Consider the following 24,125-nt stretch of genomic DNA (forward strand, 5'->3'; position numbering starts at 1 on the left):
CATCAAATCACTATATTTCTGGGTCTACTTGAACGAATTTACGATTATGGGTTGTACCTGCGGTTTAAACCTATTGTCGGTGTCGTTAACGTTTATACAATAGTACTCTGCCATAAAATCGCGGCAGCTCTAGGATAGTGATCCTAGAGCTGCCGCGATTTTATAGGTATAGTATAGTGGCCTACCTACAGATTTTATTTACCTATTCTGAATTTATCAGGACCATCTGACGAAATTTCTTTTTATATGTAGATTCAATACAAAAAAGTAGGTACTCTGGAAATATTTGCAACAGAGGGCCCCGAGTGCAGGGTGTACCTACATACGAGTATGTACTTCAGTCAAATAATGGTTAGAAATTGTGTGGTTTTGTCTGTAGGAAATGATTTCTACGAACTACAACTAGGGATAAAAGTTCGAAGTGTTAGCGCTATTCTACCAGTATGATAGATTTGAATTTACTATTCTTAAAGAGAAATGTATCAATTTTAATTGCCCTTGGTGCAAAGAAGCCAAATTTCATTAATGTCATCGGAAACCGACTTATTGAGGAATCAGGCGATTCAAAATCAAAGAAATTCCTTTTTGAAAAGATTTCCTTTGCCATTCAACGTGGAAACGCTGCAAGCATTCGGGGCACTTTTCCAGATTCTGCATAATTATCGGAAATTTTTGTATTGTAAACCAAAAATGTTATGTACTTAAGTTGAATAGAAAAATGTCGGACAACGACATATCATTAAAAACGGCATCCTGAAGTCAATTTAACTTGTCACTGAACATTTAAACAGACTTATATCTTCTGTAACTCCAAATATCATACGTAAAAGTAAAAAAGCTTCTCAGTGTAGAAGACAATATTTGTTTATGTGACTTGTTAAAATTAGAGAAAATGCTTACAATTGGGTACAGGGTACAGGTTACAACATATGTAATATTTACATATTGTCATGATTAATTTGGTAAAGCGCATGTAAAGCGTTAAAAGTGAGATAAAGAAAATTATTTGTCTTAGCTAGTTTCTTAAGAAAATACCTACTCGTATCTAGGACTGGCCGGCCACATCCCGATTTACAGATAAATTATTATATATTTCTGGGTTTGGCTTAGGTCATTTCCTGAACTGGATAGGCTTCGTGGAAGTTACGTGAACTTTGTTTATAGACAGTGGAAACATTTTCGAATAATTGAAATTTATATCATTTTTAGAAAATCATTAAAAAATGTGGGGCGGGTAGGCACATAAGTAAGTCGTACTCGTTAAAATCTTTGTAAGATTTATTTTCATAAATTATTAATAAAACAAAATATCGAAATAAAGTAATATTTTACAATTTATTCACTTGATATGTTATTATTACTTGACATAATAATTATTAATTGCAGAAATTTAAATGCACAACAACTAAATCACAAAAGGATTATTGCAAAGAGTTATTTTAAATTTGTGCCACTTACATTATGTTGGAATGTTTCAATACTTTAGCAGTGAATATGTTAATTAAGAAACATATAGTTTCTAGTAGGTAGTTGAAAGTTTTACACGTACAATACTAAGCAGAAGATATGGCTAAATAAAATAGTAATTTGCTATAATGTAGGTGAAGCTTATTGGCACATTAAAAAAATATGTAAATTGATGATTACCTTAAAAAAACATGACTCGTAAAATTTGTGACTGTAGATGGTACATCTTCGAGCGTACAATCTTCAGCGAGTAAAATAAACAAGAGTGAAACGGAAATAACGTTACATTATTTTTTGGTAACTAGAAAAGTTTTATTTCTATAGATAGACATCACTTATAAAGCATAGGAGCGCATCGTTAAAATACTATCTAATGTCAAAGATATACTGTTTAGAATGCTTATTTCGTTACATCTTTTTTCCATCATAAGCTCCTTTTTGTGACATCGTAAAGTCGTTGAAAATATTTTACTTAGGCGCCTCAATTGACTAGTAAATATAATTATATAACACTGATATTATTACTTTTACAATATTATCTATACATTGTCTTGAATTATTGTGCCTTGTGAAAGAGTTATATAACAAATGGGTAAAGCATGGATAGGTACACATCGTTTGTATTAACAGACTCTTTAAAAAATAGATTCACCTTATAAATTATTTGCTAATTTATGATTTTTTTACACTGATTACTCTCAAATGCGAATAAATAATGTGAATCACCTTAAATTCTAGACTGGTGTATGTTTTACAAATCAAATCTGTTAATAAAAACAGATACTAAAATAGAGATAAGCTAACTGAATTTACAACTTCGTTATGAAATAAAAATGAAACATATATTTTTTAAATAAAAATAGATATTATCACCCTGTGTTCTATATACATAAATGTTGATCCCTCTATATCTAACCAGTCTTCCTAAACTACGTAGGAGCGTAACCTAAATTTTTTCTCTGCAAGAATATGTGTATCTCTCTAAAACTTGGCCTTTCGACATCCTTACGTCTCCAGCATTCTAGCATTAAATCATAAATATCCTTGCTAGCGGTAGGTCGAGGTAGATACATATACTGTCCGTCATCACAGTGCATGTGTGCTAAGTTCTCCATCACTTCAGGGTCTGGTAAGGAATCATAAGGCGGTCTTCGACACAACGACAATATCTCCCACAGAGTAACAGCAAAAGCCCATACGTCACTCTTTGTTGTGTACTTGGCTTGATACACAGATTCCCAAGCCATCCACCGTATCGGGAGCGGTGTATTTCCATCAACTTTGTAATAGTCATTGATGTAAACTTCGTTGTAAGTACCAAAATCGCATATTTTAATCTGATATCCTTTTCCTACTAAACAATTTCTCGTCGCTAAATCTCGATGTACAAAATTAAGGGACTCCAAATAACGCATGCCCGAAGCTATTTGAGCACCCATATATAAAAGGCAATTAAACGAAAGTGACTTAACACCATAAGGTAAACTGCTATTGTTCTCTGCGGCAACATGTGTTTTTAGAAATTGACACAAATCACCGTGATCCAAGTACTCCATCACCACGCAGATCGGTTCCTCTTGACTGCAAATGCCCAACACGCGAGCTATGTTGGGATCCTCCAGTGCAGCCAAAATTCGTACATCTCGGTAAAAGTCTTTCCTGAAAACAAATTAATAAAACTCGTTGTTTTTACCCAAACAGGACAACAACATGTACTTTTCTTTTTCCGTAGCATTTTCGCCCAAGAATTTAATGGCCACTAATCTCGTCCCTATGGATATCGAAGAAGAGTACTCAGCTATACCATCTGCTTCCGCGATATAAACCTAAAAGTCATAAGATACAGTTGAAGTCAATCAAGAAGACCGACGACGTACAGTTCCGAAAGCTCCCTCGGACAGTTTTGATAACATTCGTAATCGATGCCTCGGAAATTCCATAAGTTGTGTGTCATCCAAGCGCTTCTTCAATGCTGTTAGAGCTTCTTGTTGTGTAGGCGACTGAAAATTGTAAATCTCAGTTGAATAGTCAAATGGGCGTTCATGCGCGTACCTTTTTTCCTTCACTGTGACTATTCCTGGAGTTCATCTTTTGACTTTTTAGAGAAACACTACTTATTCTACTTCTAGTCATTGGTAACGTGTTATCTGAACCAAGTAGCGGAAGAGTTCCGGGTTCGGGTATTGCGTAGTCATAGGCATCTAAAAATATAGTAATACCAATTAATCGAAGTGCAATGTGTTAACTAAATAAAATATCATAACAAAAAAAAACAAATTAGATATGATCTAAATTAAAAGTAAAAAAAAAGAGAATGATTGTAGATTTTTACCTATCTGCTGTATGGGGCATTTCTTAATACTGTTGGGCATTACATCTTGCATTTCCATTACAACAGAACTGTAACTGTAGTACGGGGCGTACTTTAAAGCTTGATATGGCTCTTGATATTCATTATTTTCACTCATGTGCCCAGGATGCGGCAAAGGCAAAGTGGATCTCAAACTCGACTTCAAAGTACCGTGACTTCTTCGGTAATCTTCGATTTCTGTAACGCCGTAGGCTTCAATGGAACTGCCCTTTTCACTCATCCCAAGCACAGATTCTGGTTGAAGATGCGGTAAAGTGTCGCCCGGAAATCCAATATTCGATGAGTTAGGACTTCGGAAGAATTTTCGGTTTCGGAAGCGGTGGATGATTAAATATATTACACCACCTAACAAGAGGATAATAAATGCTAAACCAATCACGATGATTGTCAAATACGCCGGTTCGTTTATCTTATTGGGAACCGGAATTTCGATTTTATGTTCATGATGTCTGTCGCCACTGTGACCCTTAACTGAAGGGACAGTGGTCGGCTCTGATTCCACCGTAAAGTTTCCGTGAGCAACAACAGAATCAAAAGTTATTTCGCTAACGAGCAACCACTTTGCGGCGAAATGTAGCTGTATTTTAACAAAACGTCCGACTCTGTGATGCAGCTTAATGGATATATTTCGCGCATTTTCAAATATCCGGTCTTCCATATATTCGTATGTGATCGGTTCACCTTTAAACCGCTTTCCTCCTACACTAAACATAACTTTGGCATGTGAAAATACTTGAACATCTTTCGTGAATTGATTATTGCAGAATATGTGTACCGCAGAAAATTCACGAACTCGGTCGAATTCGAACTTAATTTCTATTGGCTTATTCTGACGAGTGTCGTTTTTCCATCCGACCCACGTTTGTCCCTCGTTATAAAAATCGGTTTTGAAATCATCGTGCCCGAATTTTCCATCGATCAGTTGACCCAAGCCGTGTTTTAATTCATCTCCGTCCCAGTGTCCGTCATATCCAAAATCGTAGAATTCCCAGTTTGATCCCCTTTTGTCGCCTTGCGGCATGGAGTAGCTGACTATGCCATCCGTCCACCGGCAACCATACAGTTCCACCCTCATGCAGACTGTTCTTTTGTGATAACTGTATGGATAAAATCGAATCTTGCTTCCCCAGATTGGCGGATCCAGATCTTTCTTCGATTCCAAATACGTATTGATGTTGGCTGTCAGTACCTGAAAGACGAACACGTACTGAAGCAATCAAAAGACAATCACAAGGATGTTTGTTGCAGAAAATAGCACAGTCGCATTTCAGACCTGTTTTACTATAATCAAATGGAATACATATTTAAATCACAAAGAACGTCTACAGGAAAACCAGTGCGAGTAGAGTGTATGGTAGTTTCCAAAGCTTTTACGACCTGCTGGAGACATGGCTATTGTTATCAACCCCTTGCCCCCTTACGGTTATTATATCTACCTCAACACGAGAACTCTAATTTTCCTGAGTCACGCGAATGATTGTCGATTTGGCGCCCTTTTTCCACGCTAGTTTAATTTTGGCTAGACTTGAAAAGAAAGTATGTAATAAACATTTATTTAACAAATACATATGTAAGTATGATTATGTACTTTTAACAATTCTTATCACACCCGCAATGTCGCTTTTGATTGTTCTCCGCATGTGGCGGCTGTTTTTGTGCGGGCGGTTCTTTTAGGCAGGCTTCTTTTGTGTCCTTATTATTACATTACAGGGAGAACGTGCAAAGACTTGAAAGAAATTTTGTTTGTATAAAAAATAATTATTATGTAAATATGCATTTTACTTTCCACTCCTAATCTTTTTCAGGTGTCCCTTGAATTTTTTAGGTTCCTGTTTTACGACGGGGTGTTTCTCGTTCTCACAAACATTTACGACATGATGCAAATAAATAATTCACTTTTAATGACTGAAAATATTAATTTTGTATTTAACAATGTAATCCACAAAAGTAAAATTGCTTTTATGGTACCAAGCGTCTGGTTTATAAATAAAAATTGTTCACATAATTTTTTATCTGCTTAAATTATATTGTATTTCGATTTTAATTAAGGATAACATGTTTTTCGGGTTGCATGTCTTCACGTAAGGCGACTCGGAAATAATTCTGTCTGTGAAAAAGGAAGGTGAGGCAGATCATTTTTATAAAATAAAACGTAGAGTTCAAGATAAACGACAGAAAACTGAAAACTGTAGAAACGCTTTAATGGTATGTCAGACGAGTATTTCTACTTTGAATAATGGTTTCTGATAAATTTTTATTTGCACTTATCTCAAACTTTGTCCTTTAGAGTTCACCATATTGTACAACTTCGAGCTTCGCTAATTGGAGGAGCAAGACGTGCTCGGGCTATTCCCGTGTTCAAAACGTGTGTTTCCTAGACCAGATTGCACATAAAAAATAATGACGTTCTCAGTATTGCAATAATTATATTTTAGTGCATTTTCGTGGGGCCATTGAACTCCACACTTGTGAAAAGGTCCACGTCTAGAAACACCTGTTTTGAAAATTTATGTTCGTCGTGCCTATGAGGATTTGGGGTTTTGAGTAGTTAAAATTTAATGGCAAATCCAATAAAGATTCACAGGGAATCCGGGCAAATTAAGCAACTTAATCAGTGAAGTCGTCAACAAACAGTTACCTAATCTATTTACGATGTTGTTGATGTTCGGTATCAGAAAAATGCGTTTAATTTAATTAGACCTGACAGCGGAAACAAACATAAATTTGATAATGAAGCGAAGATTTTAAGTGATTATAGAAGCGTGCTGCTAACGGGACTATTCATTACGATGATTGCTCTCAAGAATGGGCTTTATTTTAATTCAGCATGTTGTTAGCAAAATTGCCCATAGTTATCGCCTAATAAAATATCTCATCCTGTCTAGGTATATTCCATAAAGGTATTTCGAGTTTAGTTGTGAACGGATGCCTTAAAATTAGTCAAAGCGGTAGCATTTACTCACCAATCGGGTGATAACGGTACACCTAAAAAATTTGTTGCAATTAAATGAACTGATATTCTCATCACTTCTAGTCCAATCAATAGAGACATAAAAATGGCTCCACCTTGCAAAAGGTACAGAAAAGTTTATACTTGGCAGGTATTTTCTATTAGGCATATTATTAATATTGCCGAGTTTGCGACCTTGGGGGGTTGCCGCTCGCCCCGCCATACTGGAGAATAGGGGTGTAAAATCACATGTCTGCGATTATTTCATTATCCGTGCGAGATACGTCTATCTAAGTTATTATAAAAAATGTAGAGCGTACAATTATCTACATTTTTTGTTCTTGTACAATTTACTAACAATAACGAGTGTTCAAATAAATGTGTGGTCAAGCAAGCCATGATTTTCTCTCTTCCAAATGTAGGTCGTCTCTTTAGTTGACAAATCCTTCAAATAAACAACTTCATTTGTTGCAATAAATGACAAATTGAAGTATTTTATATAATTTTCCTAACTCTAAATACGTATTGATGGTCGTCCGCAACCACTTTTTCGTCCTATACTTTCTGTTCCACGAAATATTTGACAGCTGATGAAGATACGTTATTGGAAACCAAAGCAGACAATGAATCACATCTTTTTATATATAATATCGTCCATGGTTACCTAAGACTTTTAACTATTCATAAATACTGCACGAGGTCTGCTTAGGAGGTTTTTAAAAAATAAAAGTTGTTAATCAGTGTACTTACGACATTATATAGTTTAGCAACTGACTATACATTTTATTAGTATTAATTAAAGATAAACAAACTAGAGATGAAAAATAATAAATACTATTGTTTGATATTAGGTGTACATACCTACATTTGTCTTTACTTAATCTTATTTTTTTTTGGTTCTTTGTTCATTAAAGATTAAACAAATTTAATATAATCACAAATCACAACACAATTTATTAACTTGGTTGATAAGAGTATTATTTGTGTTTGGCAGACAATTCTTTAAAACGCCAAAAATTAATTTTTAAGCAGTCATAAGTTTGAGTGACAAGTAATTTCGTGCAGTCAAATTAGAAAAATATGGATCAAACAATGAAACAAAATATGCAAAAATTAAAATTCTGTTTCCTTTGAAAGATATTTTATAGTTCAATAAAGAACTTTGATATTGATTTTATTGTATACTATATATTTTGATATACAGGGTATTTCACGAGTGATAATGAGTCCGGCGGAATTGAAAATGCAACACACAATACGTATTTGCAAAGTTAACGTGGATATTTGTTTTTTGATTTAAAAAACATAAAATATAGCTAGCTATGCAGCTTCGTAAATTTTGACGTAAACGTCATTCGTTTGGTTAAATTAAATTGTGAAGAAACGAAGAGTTTTTGGGAAAATGTTTATTATTATTATTGTCTGCATAAACACGCAACAGCGGAATAATTTTAATTACATTCTCCATAAATCAGAATCATCTCTGTTTTCTCATCATTCGATTACATTTTAATCGTGGTATTTTAACTTTTTCAGTTGTAAAGTCGTCATCAAGAAATAGTCAATTTTGACTTAAATTGTAAATCATCTTACAATAATAGAGGAAATTGTTTTATAACTACCATAAATAATAAGAAAGTCAGTTTGAGATCACAGAAGGAATATTTAGAACCTGAGTAATATTTTCCTTGAGCCGGCACTGCACAACAAAGGGGCAATAAAAATAGAGGGAATAAGGAATTATTTATGGTAGTTATAAGACGGTTTTCTCTCCTATTGTAAAATGATTTACAATTTAAGTCAAACCTGATTATTTCTTGACGACGACTTTAACAAATAAAATTACTGGAAGCAAAGCCATCATGGATTTATAATTTCATTTTAAGACAATACGATACATATAGTGAAACTTTTTTAATAAAGAATTGTCAGTGTCAAAATGAAGTAAAAAACCATACTGTACCACCCTAAAATTTGGACATATGGACCAGCTGTATAACAATTAGACACCAAATCATGGTTAAGGTTATGTTCACTTCACTTCCCGTACCTTTCTTCCGTGAATTCATTTCAAAACAAATTTAATGAGAAATCAGGAGAAACCTTTTCGAATTTGAAATAAACTCTCTCTCGTTAGGGCGCAGGCTCAGTTACAGTTGGCTTCAAAAAAAACGGGAAATGAAATTTGACCTAATGTGAACTGAAAATTTAATTTGTCAATTTATGTTAATTTGTGTCTGTTTGACAGTAGTATTTCTGACACATAAGTGCAATTTTTTAACCTAAATTCTAAAAGGCCGTTTCAAACTATAAAAATTTAATAAAATCTGACAGAACTTTTTTTGACAGTTCCCGTTTTTTTTAAAGTCAACCGTACATAAAAAAAATGTTGACACTCAATGTGAGCAATCGTATTATCATGAAAATCACAGTTTGGCTCATACCAACAAGACAACGTTTTGACAATTGTTTATTAAAAAAATTCAACTATACATGACTGATTCACATAACTTTCCGAGCCTAACGAAATTTAAATGCAGGTAGTAATACCTTATTCAGTGATAACTTGATACCTTTATTTACTATGAAATCTGGACACTCCTGGCATTATTGACAATATTGACAATCACTTGACAGTTCCTTTTTATTTCATTCTGAAATGATTTTTGTTAATTAAAATGTGCTCCAATGACGAAAGGATCGATATGATATTGATATGTGATGAGTCAGTTTCTTAAAAAAAAAAAATACATATTGTCAATTATTGTCATTATTAAATTTTTATAATTGAGACTTTTGTGGGGGATGTCCAAACTCCAAACCATATAAAACTTTAAAATAATGTATGTTTTTGGATCAAGTTATGAATGAAAAATGTATTGTTGGCTGTATTTAAATTTCGTCAGGGTTGGAAAGTTATGTGAATCAGTCTGTCCGTATTTAAAATAGCCACGTTAAAACTTTGGAAATGTATTGTGAGTTGCATTTTCAATTCCGCCGGGCTCATTATCACTCGTGAAATACCCTGCATTTTTGTGATCATACAAAATGACTTGAAAAATCTTCATTAAATTTAATGATTTTGGATTAATGTGCCATGTAAACATTTGAAAGACTAGTAATGTAAATTGGCTTATTTAATAATAATCCACGTCACCATTAATATCACTTAGTAGAGCTGTTACAATGTTAATTTATCGTCCTCTTATTACGGTAAATATTTTGCTACATGTTTAACGTTGCTCGGATGCTTAATCAAAATAGGCGCCGCACAGGAAGAGCACAATTGAAGATAAATGTCTACAATTCATGGTGCTTTCCTAATTATCTTGCAAAACAGCGTATACGTGAGGCATTTTAAAAAATTATACAATCCTACAACATGACAACATTGAAAACTTTCAGGAATTGACATGAAATAGTGTTCGTCCTTATTAGGCAGATGGTAAGGATTATTCTAATTTAACATAAATTAGGTGAACTAAACAAATGATACTGAATTACACAGCGACACAATAATATTTTACTGAAATGGTTTTTTGTAATATTCAGTGCAATTTTCTAGTAATTTCAGTGCTTTCAACAATGGTCGAACACGGCATCAAGGTGTGGTAAGTAAGCTTTTAATGCAATAAAAATCAATATGCAGGGTTGGTCGCGTGACAAAGCTAATAATAAACGAACTAGAAAACACTGAAAACGGCTCCGGTTTTCCTCGCTATTCTTTGTTTGAGCCGCACAAAATTGAAAGCGGAAGATTATAAAATAGACAATTAAATTCGTTCGATCAATTTGCAACATTAATGTAAAATTTAAAATCGGCCAAGCAAATAAACAAGTGAAAGAGTGGTATCCGGTCGTTGAAAAAGCTTTCAGCGTTATTTTGGGTTCAACTTCTGGCTGCAATTACTAATAATAACATGACGAGTTCTGGATGGGCATGTGGCATACTAAAATAAATACTTCACATATGATTGCAGTTTTGATAATTGCTCAAGTTTCGTCATAAATTTCTAAAACGTTTGACACTTGAAAGCGGTTACTACTTTTGGCACGCGCATTGAGGACCTCGTTTATGAATTAAAATTTAATTAGGAACTTCCGTTTCGAATAAATGTGTTCGAAAAAGGAATCGATGTAATTTAAATTTTCTTACCTCTTCACCTTTACTGTTATGATATCGTATCCATTTCGATAGTCTGGGGCGCCAATATTCCAGCATGTAAGCTTCCGCATATTCAATTCCCACCCCGTTACCAAAACGACCTTGGGTTCCAGTTGCTGTTATCATGTGAACGGTTTTCAGGTCTATTTGGATCCATTCTTCGGGCTCCGTTGTTGCCTGCTTCAAAGGGCACCAAGCACCACCATTTCTATCGGTTCGAACCCTTAAAATAAATAAAGAACATGTTCTGATTATTTCTGGCGATCAAAAGAAAGACTTGTTAAAGAGCTTTCGCAGGCTAGCTCTGACCGGTCGTTGAGCGAAGCGGTTTTATCGTTTCATGACGCACGGTTAATTCCGAGCTTTTTAAATTTAATTACATTACGACTCTATTTTTAAACGACGCTATCTTGGATCGAGCAAATGTGCTTCTGCTTTTTAGTTGTTAAATCTAATAATCAACTCTTATCTATTAAAGTTCTTTCCTGTGATTATTCTCTTGTTGAGGAGAAATATAAAAAAACCAATTGATCACTTAATACTTGTTCGAACATTCCTACTTTTCAACAAAAAGAGGAAAGTGTGCGCCATAAAAGCTCTGAAGTTTCCTCGCCGTTGTACTTTAAGAACGGTCTCTGGGGCACTTCTATCCATTATTCATTGATTCCTTCTGCAAAAGTCCTGAATAGGTGGACGAAAAAGTATTTTAGGCTAAATATTTGCCTATTTAGATTGTCCGCACCTCTATAATCCCTATCAGTTTGGGTCCGTATAAATCTACGTGTGGTGAACAGATTTACTCGTTAGAAATCGATTAGCGTACACGAACATAGTACAACAAGTACAACAAAATGGCAATTATAAAAACATGGATCCGAGAATTAACACTATGATTAAATCGTAATTTACTGTGGTAAGAAATATCGTGCAATATTGTAAATTTGTTAGTACGTAATGCACAAATTAATTTTATGAATTGTGAACGTAATTTTGTTACTAGGCAGGTTTGCAATTTATTAGCTGAAAGGGAAAAGAATACATACTGGTAGAAGGCCATTAATTCAACAAACATATTTCACATTTTCAAAAAGTACATTCCATTCTAAAAATATTAAAGATGAGGATCCACAAAAGAAAAATATAATATAATAAATTCAAGTCAGACAAGAATCCAGGATTCTATTGATTGATTCTACTATTGACAGACAGAGAGCTTTTAATGTCTCAATTTTTCATTTTGTTCAGAAATAACTTGCATAAAACAAATGGTTGAGTATCACACTCCAAAAAGTAACTAAGTATAAATATCCTTAAATTTACATCGTTGATTTATGGCGAAAATCCTTAGAAAGTTTAATTCGTATTGCTAAATCGTCATCTTTTGGCATAGATTACACTTTTCTACACCAACAAATTGCAGCGCAGCAGGGGACAACTCAAAAATTTAAAATGGCATAAGGGGTGAGTGAAATGTTATACTTTTTACGTGAAGCTGTTGAGTAAAAGTAACTTCGTCTTATTTTTCATGTGGTAATTCCACTTTTTTACAAAAATATATTTTTCAGAGCTTTTAGGAGTGTTTAGTTATTTGAGTATACATATTACACATGTAATATTTTTGAACATAATTTTGGAAGAATTTACTTGGTTCAGTTTCATCCCTTCTTTCACGTACATATTTACTCAACTTTACATTGAAGGAATTTGAAATTGAGGCTGATAAAGGCGACCCTGCTGTGAAATATTGTAATTTCGAATCGCTTTGATTTTATCCCAAATTTGTTCATTATGACAGGATTAAAATACTAACAGATCAAAATTTGTATCAGTCGAAAATCCGAACGTTGTAAATGTAAAGTGAAAATGTAAAAACTTCAACAGGTTAAAGCTTGACAATGTCAACCGTAATCAAAGCCTGAAAGAGAATTAAAACGGTATTATGTGTAAAATTTTATTTTTCAAATGAATTGACTCGTTTTAATGTAAACTAAGGCAATTTTTAGAAGAAAACCATTCGTTTAATTTTGTTATCCTCAACACTACTCATTAAAAAAATTGTAATAATAAAGGTTCTGTTTGTAACTGAAGTTTATTCTGAACAAATCAAAATATTGTTCCATTAAAATCTATAAAATGAATAATTGACAAATATACTGGAACATTTTTAAGACAAATCAAATTTCTGCCTAGCACCAAATTCGTTAATCTAGTTCCACATACGAGTACATACTTGAAAAATCTACGTACTTACTTTTTCCTAAACTTGGGATTTTAACAAAAACCACTTTTAATTATGTAAAGGAAAGGTCTAAAAAACCAATTAAGAATTTGTAAACGAGACTATACTCGTATCATGTTAAAAATGATAAGGCTTTACTGAAAAACTTTTACAACAAATACCGGGCGGAATCCAGTGGTATATTTTTCTGTTCGGTATTCTGATCCACCACCACATCGTACCGTATTGATTATGTTGGAGGAGCTTTTTAATTTCATTTTTTAAAGTATCAGCTCGCAAGCTTTCAAGTAGGTTACCCTGGAAACTTTTTCACTTATCGAATAAAACTACTTGGAAGTTTAACTTTGTTTAACGACACCCGACCGAATATAAAATATCTCCGTGAGAGTGCCTCTATATTATCATTTATAAAATCTTAGATTGAATTATATGATTAAGCAACTCCTACACGGTAACGATTTAATTAAGAACGATTGAATCCACAGTGAAAAAACTTTTTCACCATTCTTCAATTTCCTGGATCTTATTGTATGTAATTTGGAGTTGATAGGTAGTATTGAAGACCCACTCTATTCAATATACGATTCATTGTTCGGGTTGTTATTCAATACTAGCTTTATGTCCGAATATGGTAAGTATATGTACTACAAATGCAAGAACAAGCGGACTATTTATATGCCGAAATCGACTTTCGAATAAACTATGATTTGAAAATAACTCTCTAAATGATGCCGAGAAACCACAGAAACTTATTCAGGACGCCATTTCACAAATTGGCATAATATGATTTACAACTAAAGGATACCATATGTCCATAAAAGGAAAACATCAATTACCTTTTACAGAATAATAATCTCATTGATTGAGATATTCAACAGTCACTCGTTAGCCATCATATCGCCTGATTTCTTCACCGTCTTTACCTGCTAAAGAATAAATAGCCTAAATAGAACTGCGAAAATAATCAATCACCGTGATTGACCTATGTAATGGTTGGATTTTATAGATTCAGTTTTAATAAAACCCAGTTCCTAGTACTTTGCATCTTGATTGATTTTTTAGTTGAGAGCGTTTCCTCGAACAGATCGATTATTTGAAATTTTCGTAAAATTTATTAGATTGAATTAGTGATAGTTGCTGAAAGTTACCAAAGTGAACGTTTGAAACTATTCTCTTCTTAGGGCAAAGGTATAATGATTGATTATAACATTAATGGATATTGAAATTCTTGGAATATTCAGAATTGGTGAACAATTAAGGTAATAACTACATTGCTTTATTAAAGTTGGCAGCGAATCCACATAAATTATGCTTTAGAATGTGGTTTACAAAGGAGTGTTCTCTCTATATTGTTATTAAAGTGCTGCAGTTTCAAAACACCTGAGTCCAAGTAAATGTTACTATCAAAGTTTAGCCAACAATTAAGACAAGATTTTTGTACTTTTTTATGATTTTAAACCTGAATCATACAACTGTAAACATTTTACAAGAGAGCATTTGAATTGAGTGTTGAAGGAATTTCATTACGAGCTATACCTTACTAGAACATCTTCTTTGTAGCTGTAACACCTTGACAATTTCATAACTTCAAATTGAAAATTTATCTGTTCAAGCTTCAGATTGTAAATACTGGACTTGGATTATTTGTTCAGGAATGTTATATTCAAGAGTCAAGACGGTGCATTTTTCCATTCTCAGACATTCCAATTCACAGCTGAAAGGTTGTGATTTTCTTTTTTAACGTATTCTTGGTTTAAAACATGGTATTCGTATTTTCCTTTTTAAAAATCTTTAGTTTGTGTGTTAAAAATATTCTTATTACATTCGTCATTCATGAATCAATTGACAAATATCCAACAACACCTCTCTTCAGTCTATTTAAATCATTTTCATATTTTTGTGAATTTTTTGATACTGAGAATGAGAATTCATGTGATATCCTATTTTAGAAATTACAAATTACAAAGAATCTTTATTATTATTATTATTATGAGTAGGTGTTGGATAAAGTAATATATGTAGTTACTGTAAGCGTCAGATTGTAGGTACTGGACCTTTACAGTCGAGCTTATTATTATTAATCAGGAGGAATGGCAGAAGTCGACAAACTAGGCAGAACACCTAGGCCAGTATAGTTATTGATCCGGGACGCACGGCAAGGGTTTTAAATTCTCATAAACCTGACAGAATTCGCCGAGGAGAAGATTGAGTGGAGCAACAGACCTGGAGGGTGCTTTCAAATTTTCATATTCCGTCTGTTTGCGTCTAACGCCTTCCGCCATCTGTCAATGTCAGAAACGGAGCGTGCTCTTTAGGTCGGTTGGCCAATTCTATGAATTTCTTTCGGGACCATTCAATTTAGAAACATGAAGGATTGCGAGCGCGCATTCACGGTTAGCTTATTCGATTAGCATAAATATCCACTCACCGGCCGTGATGAGGACCCACATTACCGCTATCGAATGAGGAACTTGCGGTTATGTCGCCGTCTTTGATTGCCCCATTTTCCATTCCCAGAGGGGCAATGCATTGTGCTACAATAAAAAAATGCATAATCATGAGAAATATGTGTACACAAGAAAAGTCTTGAGAAGCAGTATCGGGTACCTACATGGATCAACTGCCTCGTTAAGACTAGCGTGGAGTAGGAGCAGGATTGTTAAGCGCAGCTTATGGAGTCTCTTCATACTTGTCCACTTGACGAGGACGACCCTCGTAAGTAAAACGTTCCTCAAGGCATCTTACCTGGAATAAAATGAAAACATTATGAGTCGTATAATTAAAGAAAGGATATCGGTGGTACCGAAGCGACGGGGAGATGAGCCACTAAAATAAAATCAATGAGATGTAAAAAAATTTCCGCCGATTTCACCTTTTCTTTTCGAAAATATCCTATTTTATTCTCTCTGGTGGTATAATGTTACGGTTTGAGGTTCAGATGTCTGCCGCTAATCACCAATAATCTCCCATCTTATTCTTAGAGACTTAATACGGCTTCTCCCGCCTCATTAATATTAACCAGTACCTCAGAGAACGGAGGGAACATGTCAATAGTGTAAGGCAATACCTTCAATAGGATTAGGGAAATACGAAATAACATTTCTCGTGGTTAAGTCAATTGTTCCACAAAGCCGCTTCGTTTAACAAAGCCTTTTCTATTTGCCTACGAACAAAGTGAATTCAAATTATGACGCTTAATTTTTATTTTCACATTTGTAGCAATTGTAATTTAGTTTTGCCAAATAATAAAAGATGAATTAAATTAAGGTAACGTCAGTATTGTTTCTACAAAAGTAATAAAAATGAACCAATTTCATTTAGAAAAATGATTTTTAAAAAACACGAGACGAGAATATGAGTTAGGATCCTGTGTTTTGTTAATACATACAATATCTGTACATGGCAAATTAAAATTATAAAATTTCAATACAATAAAACTTTATTAACTGTGTAAAAATGATCAGTTTTAAGCTTATATTTCGCCCATTTTTTGAAACAAAATATTTTTTGCTTTACCATTAAAAAAGTTGTTTTTTAATCAATATTGTGAGTTTCGAGTGGGCATTTTTTCTACTTCACTCAGTTTTTAATTACCAGGGTTATGCTAGAATGCTAGATCATGGAAGTTGCATTTACAAAACTCTGGTTCTCTTTAATAAAAAACAAGAAAAGATCAATACATATGAAATACATAAACAGTATTAATGCTCTTATATAAAAAAAAAACAAATTTCTAATAAATAAGGAACGACAGTTTATACAGACTGATTCACATAACTTTCCGACCCTACCGAAATTTAAATGCAGCCTATTACTGGTTGGTTTGGTGTCCGTGAATCACGACAGAGGGGTATCTTTCACTGTGTATTGACAATGTGTTAAGAAAACAGTTCTTTTCAAAACTAAAGAGCGATCAAATTAATTTGTAATCGAGTCATCCATGGATTTGAATCCGTATGTCTTTTCGATTGATATGCTCAGATCTAACCTGTGTTTTTTGTTCAAGAAACGACATACGATTTCGGATTCATGGATGTAACTCGATCGCTCAGTATTTGTCGAACATTTTTGTTATAGTATATGTACGATGATGGCGCTACTTTGGCCGTGGCCGGTGGCGATACTGGTACCGGTACATGACGCAGGAGAGAATTAAAGGTAAAAATAAATTAAACATCACCTTTACCAATACCTATTTTTTAAATTCACCCCCATGGCTATGTTTCTGCACCATCACTGGTAAAAATATTCTGGGCAGATTTTAAGGACTGTGTTGTTCTTTTCTTGGACGTAGACGAGTTCCTCCCAGCGGTCAGTTTACACCACAGGTGGTCGGTACTTAGCTGCTATCTGTAGACGAGTTGCTCCCGCTTATTGTCGAAGGATTAAGGAAGGCGGCAGGTATATTTTTACATTTTTGAGTGCAAGATCAACGAATATTTACTAAATATTATAATAAAATGTTTTTTGTTGGACACTGTCAGAATTTGAAAATTTTCTCCTGTGTGAACAGATTTTGATAAATGTCACAACTTGTCAAAACGAAACGTCAAGCTAATTTTAAAGATTTTAAGCGATTTGGAGCCTTTAAGGGGCTCGTCGAACAAAAAAACGTTATATTCAACTCGTTCGTGTGTAAATTGGGCCTTTTTTCGCGCTCGTGGGCCTTTAAAACGCTCGTAATATTATTACAACATAGGTTTATTATGATAAGAAATTATTTGTACAAAATTTATTCTAGGGAGTATTCCATTTTCATAATTTTCTATTAATTTTTGTAATGTCTCCTTTTTGTTTCTTACCTCGTTTCTCAACTTTTTCATTCCTCTGTTTGCAAATTGAATTTTGCCAAACGCATATGTTTGAAAACAAATAACTACATCTAAATAAGCAAAAATGGAAAGATGACTAGAATAAAAATTATTTTTTAAATGTACAAATAATAATTACCACCTCTGCAATGCAGTTTAATCCCTAACCCTTCGCTACCTGCATCCAAGATTAGGATATTTTGGGTACCGGGAGGAACTCGTCTCCGCCGCTTTTCTTGGGCGAAGTGTAAAATACTTAAATACTAAAATATATTGTTGCTGCTGTTGTTGTCATCTACATACTATTTATTGCAATGCGATTTTTGAATAAAAATTCAAATACATAAAACAATAAAAAAAGAATATTTTATTCAAAAAATAGATATGTATTACGCCAAAACGGCTGGAAATAGGCATACACAATGTTAATTAAAGTGGCCTTAAAATTAAATTTTACATTTATATCGAGTATCCGAATTGGTAGTTGTCATTTAAAAAAATGAAGTTTTTTGATTATCAACTTTGAAAACTTGCAGTAAGCGTATGAAACATAAAAAAATGTCATTAATGGCGCAAAAGATCGAACAAGCCTTTAGGAATTCAATTTTAAAAAATCAATTATTTATTTCCAATGGTTCAATGGATGACAGATAAGTGTTGACAAAGAACGTTCTAAATTCAAAATATGAATCCAAATTTGAAATAAAATGTGGCCTTTTTCTTTGAACTTGGAGCAATCGATTATATTCGGCTGCCAATTTTCATATTAATGTGATTTTGGGCAATCAGAAAGTCTCTAACGAACAGGCTACGTGAATCACAGGCTACGATATTCACAAACCATGTAATTATTACGAAAATATATCGACAACTCGGAACTATCAATAAATCTTGTGATTAAAAATACTGAATGTATGTATATCTAATTATAATTTTTATTTCAGAACACGACTGCCCTCTAGGCAACTGTTTACCTTGACAAGTGACCTGTACAATACATTTCAGTTGCGTAACGTAAACCCCCTGGTAATTTTTTTAAGTTATAAATCATAAAAACATACCTTTCAATGAGTCGTAAAGAATGGAACAAAGACACAACGTAAAGGCACTTCTTTAGAAAAAAAAAACAACTTAAACAACCTTTATCTCTGTCCATCCGATACCTACGGCTGTTTCGCTATCACTGTAACAATTCTCCCATGGACCCTTTATATTTTAAATTATTTACACTTCCAAATATGGCAGCGCCGGTAATACAGTAGATAATTTTTTACTATGATACCGCAACCAATTGATGAAAATTGTATTATCTGTTTTGGTAATATGTAATTACGGAATTGTTTGTAGATTAACAAAATGCTTTTGGATACAATAATTTAACAGTTAACTTATTATTTTACGATTTAGAACGAACTCACTGATCTGTCCAATCGATATTGTTGGAAGGTGCGTCTCGTTAAACCGAATAGAATTTAAATTTATTCCTTAATAAAAAGTCTTTATTGACTGCACGCTTAACTAACCTATTATAACATGTAATATAAGCACGAGCAGATTTACAACAAAGATAATCGATATCCAAGAAGCAGGTTTTAAAATTGAGTCGGTAATAATCGAATAAGTTCGATCAAATAAAAATGTGAAAATGTTGTAGACGCCGTATACCTATATAAATTTCACGAGCCGACAGCGTCCACCATATCAATACCCTATTAAAAAAAAAACCTTTTTAAAAGGGTAGAGAAGTGATGTGTGAAACTGCAAACAAGTTCATGAAGCAAATGTCAAGTGTTGGAGCTTTTTGTTTTATGTGAAATAATGTTGTGGATCATAAAATCAATATTTGCTGAGAGTTCTTATTTCAATGTTTATTAAATATAACCACGTCAGTTTTATTTATTATCAATATTGTTTGTCATTGTAGCATTATTGAAGTATTTACGTTGTCATGAGAATTATACAGAAACATTTTCCGTTAGAAATAAATACCAAAAATGTTTACATATTAGAAAAACAGCTATTATAAAAATAAAAAAGCAAAGCAAACCCTGATATAAACGGGGAAAATATCCAGGTTTGCTTTGCAAATGCAAATGTATTGTGGGCTGCATTTTCAATTCCGTCGGGCTCATTATCACTCGTGAAATACCTGTAGATATTTATGAATTTCGTTAACTACATCATGCAGATTTACTTAGCTAGATAAATGTTAAGAAGTGGTTATTAAAAAACAGAAATCAAAGTAGAATCTAATTTAACTGTTTTTAAAATGGTCTTCAAATTTTCTTGAAGGGTGAATACAATGTTCTGCAGAAATATGTGTCGTCGTGACTGTGATACATCAACGATTATGTAAATACACTAAAATTACTTATTGTAAAGTATTCAACTCAGATAGGGTAGAAAAAGAACATACTGAATAAAAAGCTGTAACAAAGATTACCCTAAACATTTTGTAGTGATTCCCGATCTTATTTTCCGTGGATAATTAGCCACAATCATGTGATGTTAATGATCATTCAGTTATCCATCTTACATAACCAAAAACAGATCGTATCGTTGAGGCGCTGTATAAAGTAACTGGTTTCTACATCTCCAGCACGAGAGTATCAAATGATCATGGACAAGTTTTAAATTTGTACTAATTGGTATAATCTAGATCATATGTATTGATAATTGATGGATCTGATGCACAAATGACAGGTCCCATAGTGGATTACGATGTTGCTTGTCGACGCTACTGAATATTCAATAACACGTTCATGCTTTGTCTCAACATTTTAATCCTAATAAACATGTCGATTACCAGACAACAAAAACTACAAAGGCGGCTTCTTTGTGACTAACAAAGATTCAACCGCATACCACGTGACCGGAACATCGCAAATAATTCATCGAATAGCAATGAAAAATTCTTCGAAGTCTAAAAAGACTGATAAACAAGAGACGAGAAGACTTTGTAATGCGAGTCAAAAATTTAATTTAGTCAGACTCGAGTTGTCATATTATAAGACATATCCCATGATTAAGAATTTTTTTGAACCTGCCCTTTTGCAAAATAATCAAAGGCAAAAAGATAAAAAGACGGTTTCCTTGTTAGTTTTAATGAGGTGTGTGTGTGTCTGTAAAGACCTTGACATGTCCCGATTGTTAAAAGATATGATAATAAATGAACCAATAAGGCACAATTTATTTGAAAAAATGTAACATTAATATTCCAGAAATTGTATAACCAGTTATTTTTGTTATCACCTTAGCACACGACACGAGTAATAAATTCATCGGAGTTCGTTTTTATTTATCTAAAAACCACCGTAAGATTTACCTAATTTACTTTTCATAATTCTAATAAATTCACAGTTAACATTTGATAATATCAGTGTCAAGTGGTTGGTTTTTTATTAAAACAGGACCACCTACTGATCACGTTGAGTGTGTGGGAACTACAAAATTATACGTCGACGGCACTAAGTAATTAATTAATAACCTATTATTATTTAAGAGGTGCTCGCTGATGTTAGTTTGAACAGCTTGTTAGACAATTAGACACAGCACTGCAGAGAATGGAAGTTTCAACAGCGATCCAAAGGACAATGCGTTTCATTTAAACAGGTAATTTGTGAACGCATTTACCTAGAAGATTTTTTCCAGCGATTGCCTGAAATATTGCGGTGAGCTTTGTGTTAGTGACACATTAATAACACTTTACTATTGCATTTGCACAATGGCATAATTGTAACAGACGTACATATTGCAGACAATCGATCCTTGAAATGTATACGAGTCGGATTTCGCATTCAATGAGACTACATTTGAATTTATGGTTTCTGTAGTTCATCGATTTTAGTTTCTAGATAACGTACATTAGCATATAAGGGTTGGTGTTCTTGCAAAATATTCAGATGGTGCCACACGCAGTCAAGTTGTTTGGCAAGCTAATAATAACTACGTCCTTTTTTATCCCCCACTTGGTTATTTCTTTTTAAGTACGAAATTTAATGATAAGGAAATGGTGAAAATTGATAGCCTGTTGTGTGAAATGGCGGCATGGGATTCGGGAGCTTTTGAGGTATTTCTTTTCCACTTCAGTGAGTTAACAGTAGGAGAAAAAAACTCCTGTTGACAGTGAGACTAGATTTATAAACATTTCCGAATACAGACGAATTTGGCTTCGTTTTTCCTTTGCCACTTAACTTTTTAACATTGCACTATACAATCGTTCGATTTTGTGAGAAACAAGAATAAATTTTGACTCGAATTTAGACTCTCTTTTACGAATCCTCGCAAAAAACAGCTTTCTACTTAGATACCAACAAAAATATCTAAAAGCATATCTGATAAATATTTATTCTGTTTGGCTGACAATTAAAATGTGTGTTAACAAACAATAAAAGAACGTATATCAAGAGTCCTGTGGAACTCGAATACATACGAATATACTCGAAATGTTTTGGATATGGATTGTCAAACTCAAGGTCGCTTAAAACTTATGATTGAACTGTACATTAGTGAGATCTGTCATAAATTCCAATGACCTTATTGGCGCGCCTAGTTACTTTTGCTGGTAGTGCCAACTTAACGACAAGTCCCCAATCCACATCCATAACGTTCCGACTGTAACGGGTGTTTTTTTAAATTTGGCGTCGAAGTAGGCGTTGAAGTGTCGATTGTGAACGCACTATACAGGTTACGGATCACGGATCAGCTGTTTCAATCTTACGCTTTTACACGAGTGGTGCGATCTCAATCGACTCTCCAACGCCTACTTCGACGCCAAATTTAAAAAAACACCCCTTATATGTATGTATTTGATTTTTGCCGCTCTGTAGCATACTGTGGTACCAAATAGAAAAACAGAGGTTATGTATGTCCATTAATGACAGGTTTTTAGTAAAGACTGTTGTAAGATGAAAAGTAATTAAAATATTTAAAAAAACTGAAGAAAATCACAAGCAGAACAACTAAGACGTCGAACTCACAACTGACGCTAAGATTTAACAATTTCACATTTGACTGTTGACATCTGATTTGACGGCTTCAATGGCTTCAACACAATAAATTTATAGAGCCTTACAATTCCACAGCGCTCTTGATGTACGGTCGGTGGACAAATAAAACTGGGACACTTAAAATTTAATCTATGTAAATCAGACCATTGAATTGTCAATACATTTGTCAGTGCCTATATAATATGTCATACCAAAGTTAACCTATTTGTGATAAAGCCGTAATTAAACGATGCAAATTTGTAAATTTTGACTTATGTGATTGTCATTTTTGTCCCAGTTTTATTTGTCCATCGACTGTACGTTCTTTTATAGACACTTTGTATCGGGTGTTTTTTTAAATTTCACCTCGTAGTAATCGATTGTGAACGCACCACTCGTGTAAAACGTAAGATTTAAAAAAGCTGATCCGTGATCCGTAACCTGTATACATAGTGCGTTCACAATCGACTCTTCAACGCCTACTATGAGGTGAAATTTAAAAAAACACCAGATATATCTGGTGCAATGGTTTAGTTAATTTATTTGTCCACAAGTTAATACAAACATATCTACCTTAATAGTAACCTTGAGAGCGTAGTTCACATGCAAACGTCACCCGTCACCCCAATCTAAATTAACTTTCGTGATAGTATCAAGACAAGCAATTTTCTTATTTAAAAAATTTTTTATGGATTTTTTCCAGTTAGAGAGTCACGGCGCACCCAATGCTCGTGAAGTTTGACAAAACCTTATGAAGGCGGACTGAAATACTGATTGTGAGTAATAAACTAATCAGATCTATTTGAAAGGCGGGCTTGTTAAAAATATCATAACCATAACAAGGGAGCGAGCTAACCGGTTGTGGCGATTAAAACCGACCACTTTGCAAAAATGAGTAGCAACAATTAACTTTTTGTAGGAATAATTATTGTGTCTCAAAGCTAATTGAATTCACACAACTATTCTAACAAGAGCCGCTGTAGCGGTTGGTTTCTTCTCAAAGCAGTGCTTAAAGAGTGGAGTATAAAAACAAAGAGTTCTTGTGGACGATAAATGTTTGATTGTTCTAATTCAGTTAGTCGATCCGAAAATGTGGTTAATTAAACGTAATAGCCGCCTTCACTTATTTAGGTT

The 24,125-nt window shown here is 33.7% G+C and overlaps 1 protein-coding gene across 2 annotated transcripts in view; it reads right to left on the reverse strand.

The window, feature by feature from the left end:
* Window positions 1-1,257: 1,257 nt before the first annotated feature.
* Window positions 1,258-24,125, reverse strand: part of LOC138124421 (discoidin domain-containing receptor 2-like) — a 51,880-nt gene continuing 29,012 nt past the window's right edge. The window contains exons 3-10 of one of the 2 annotated variants that reach the window (XM_069039463.1): window positions 15,804-15,937; window positions 15,621-15,726; window positions 10,945-11,176; window positions 3,800-5,027; window positions 3,520-3,668; window positions 3,345-3,467; window positions 3,178-3,293; window positions 1,258-3,126 (exon numbers count right to left, since the gene is read on the reverse strand). In XM_069039463.1, the coding sequence (XP_068895564.1) occupies window positions 2,397-3,126; window positions 3,178-3,293; window positions 3,345-3,467; window positions 3,520-3,668; window positions 3,800-5,027; window positions 10,945-11,176; window positions 15,621-15,726; window positions 15,804-15,879 (2,760 nt within the window). In that variant the 5' untranslated portion in view covers window positions 15,880-15,937 and the 3' untranslated portion in view covers window positions 1,258-2,396. The remainder of the gene's footprint in view (window positions 3,127-3,177; window positions 3,294-3,344; window positions 3,468-3,519; window positions 3,669-3,799; window positions 5,028-10,944; window positions 11,177-15,620; window positions 15,727-15,803; window positions 15,938-24,125) is intronic. The other variant, XM_069039467.1, reaches the window with a different exon arrangement.

Source organism: Tenebrio molitor, chromosome 1 (genome assembly GCF_963966145.1).
Source record: "Tenebrio molitor chromosome 1, icTenMoli1.1, whole genome shotgun sequence".
NCBI lineage: Eukaryota > Metazoa > Arthropoda > Insecta > Coleoptera > Tenebrionidae > Tenebrio > Tenebrio molitor.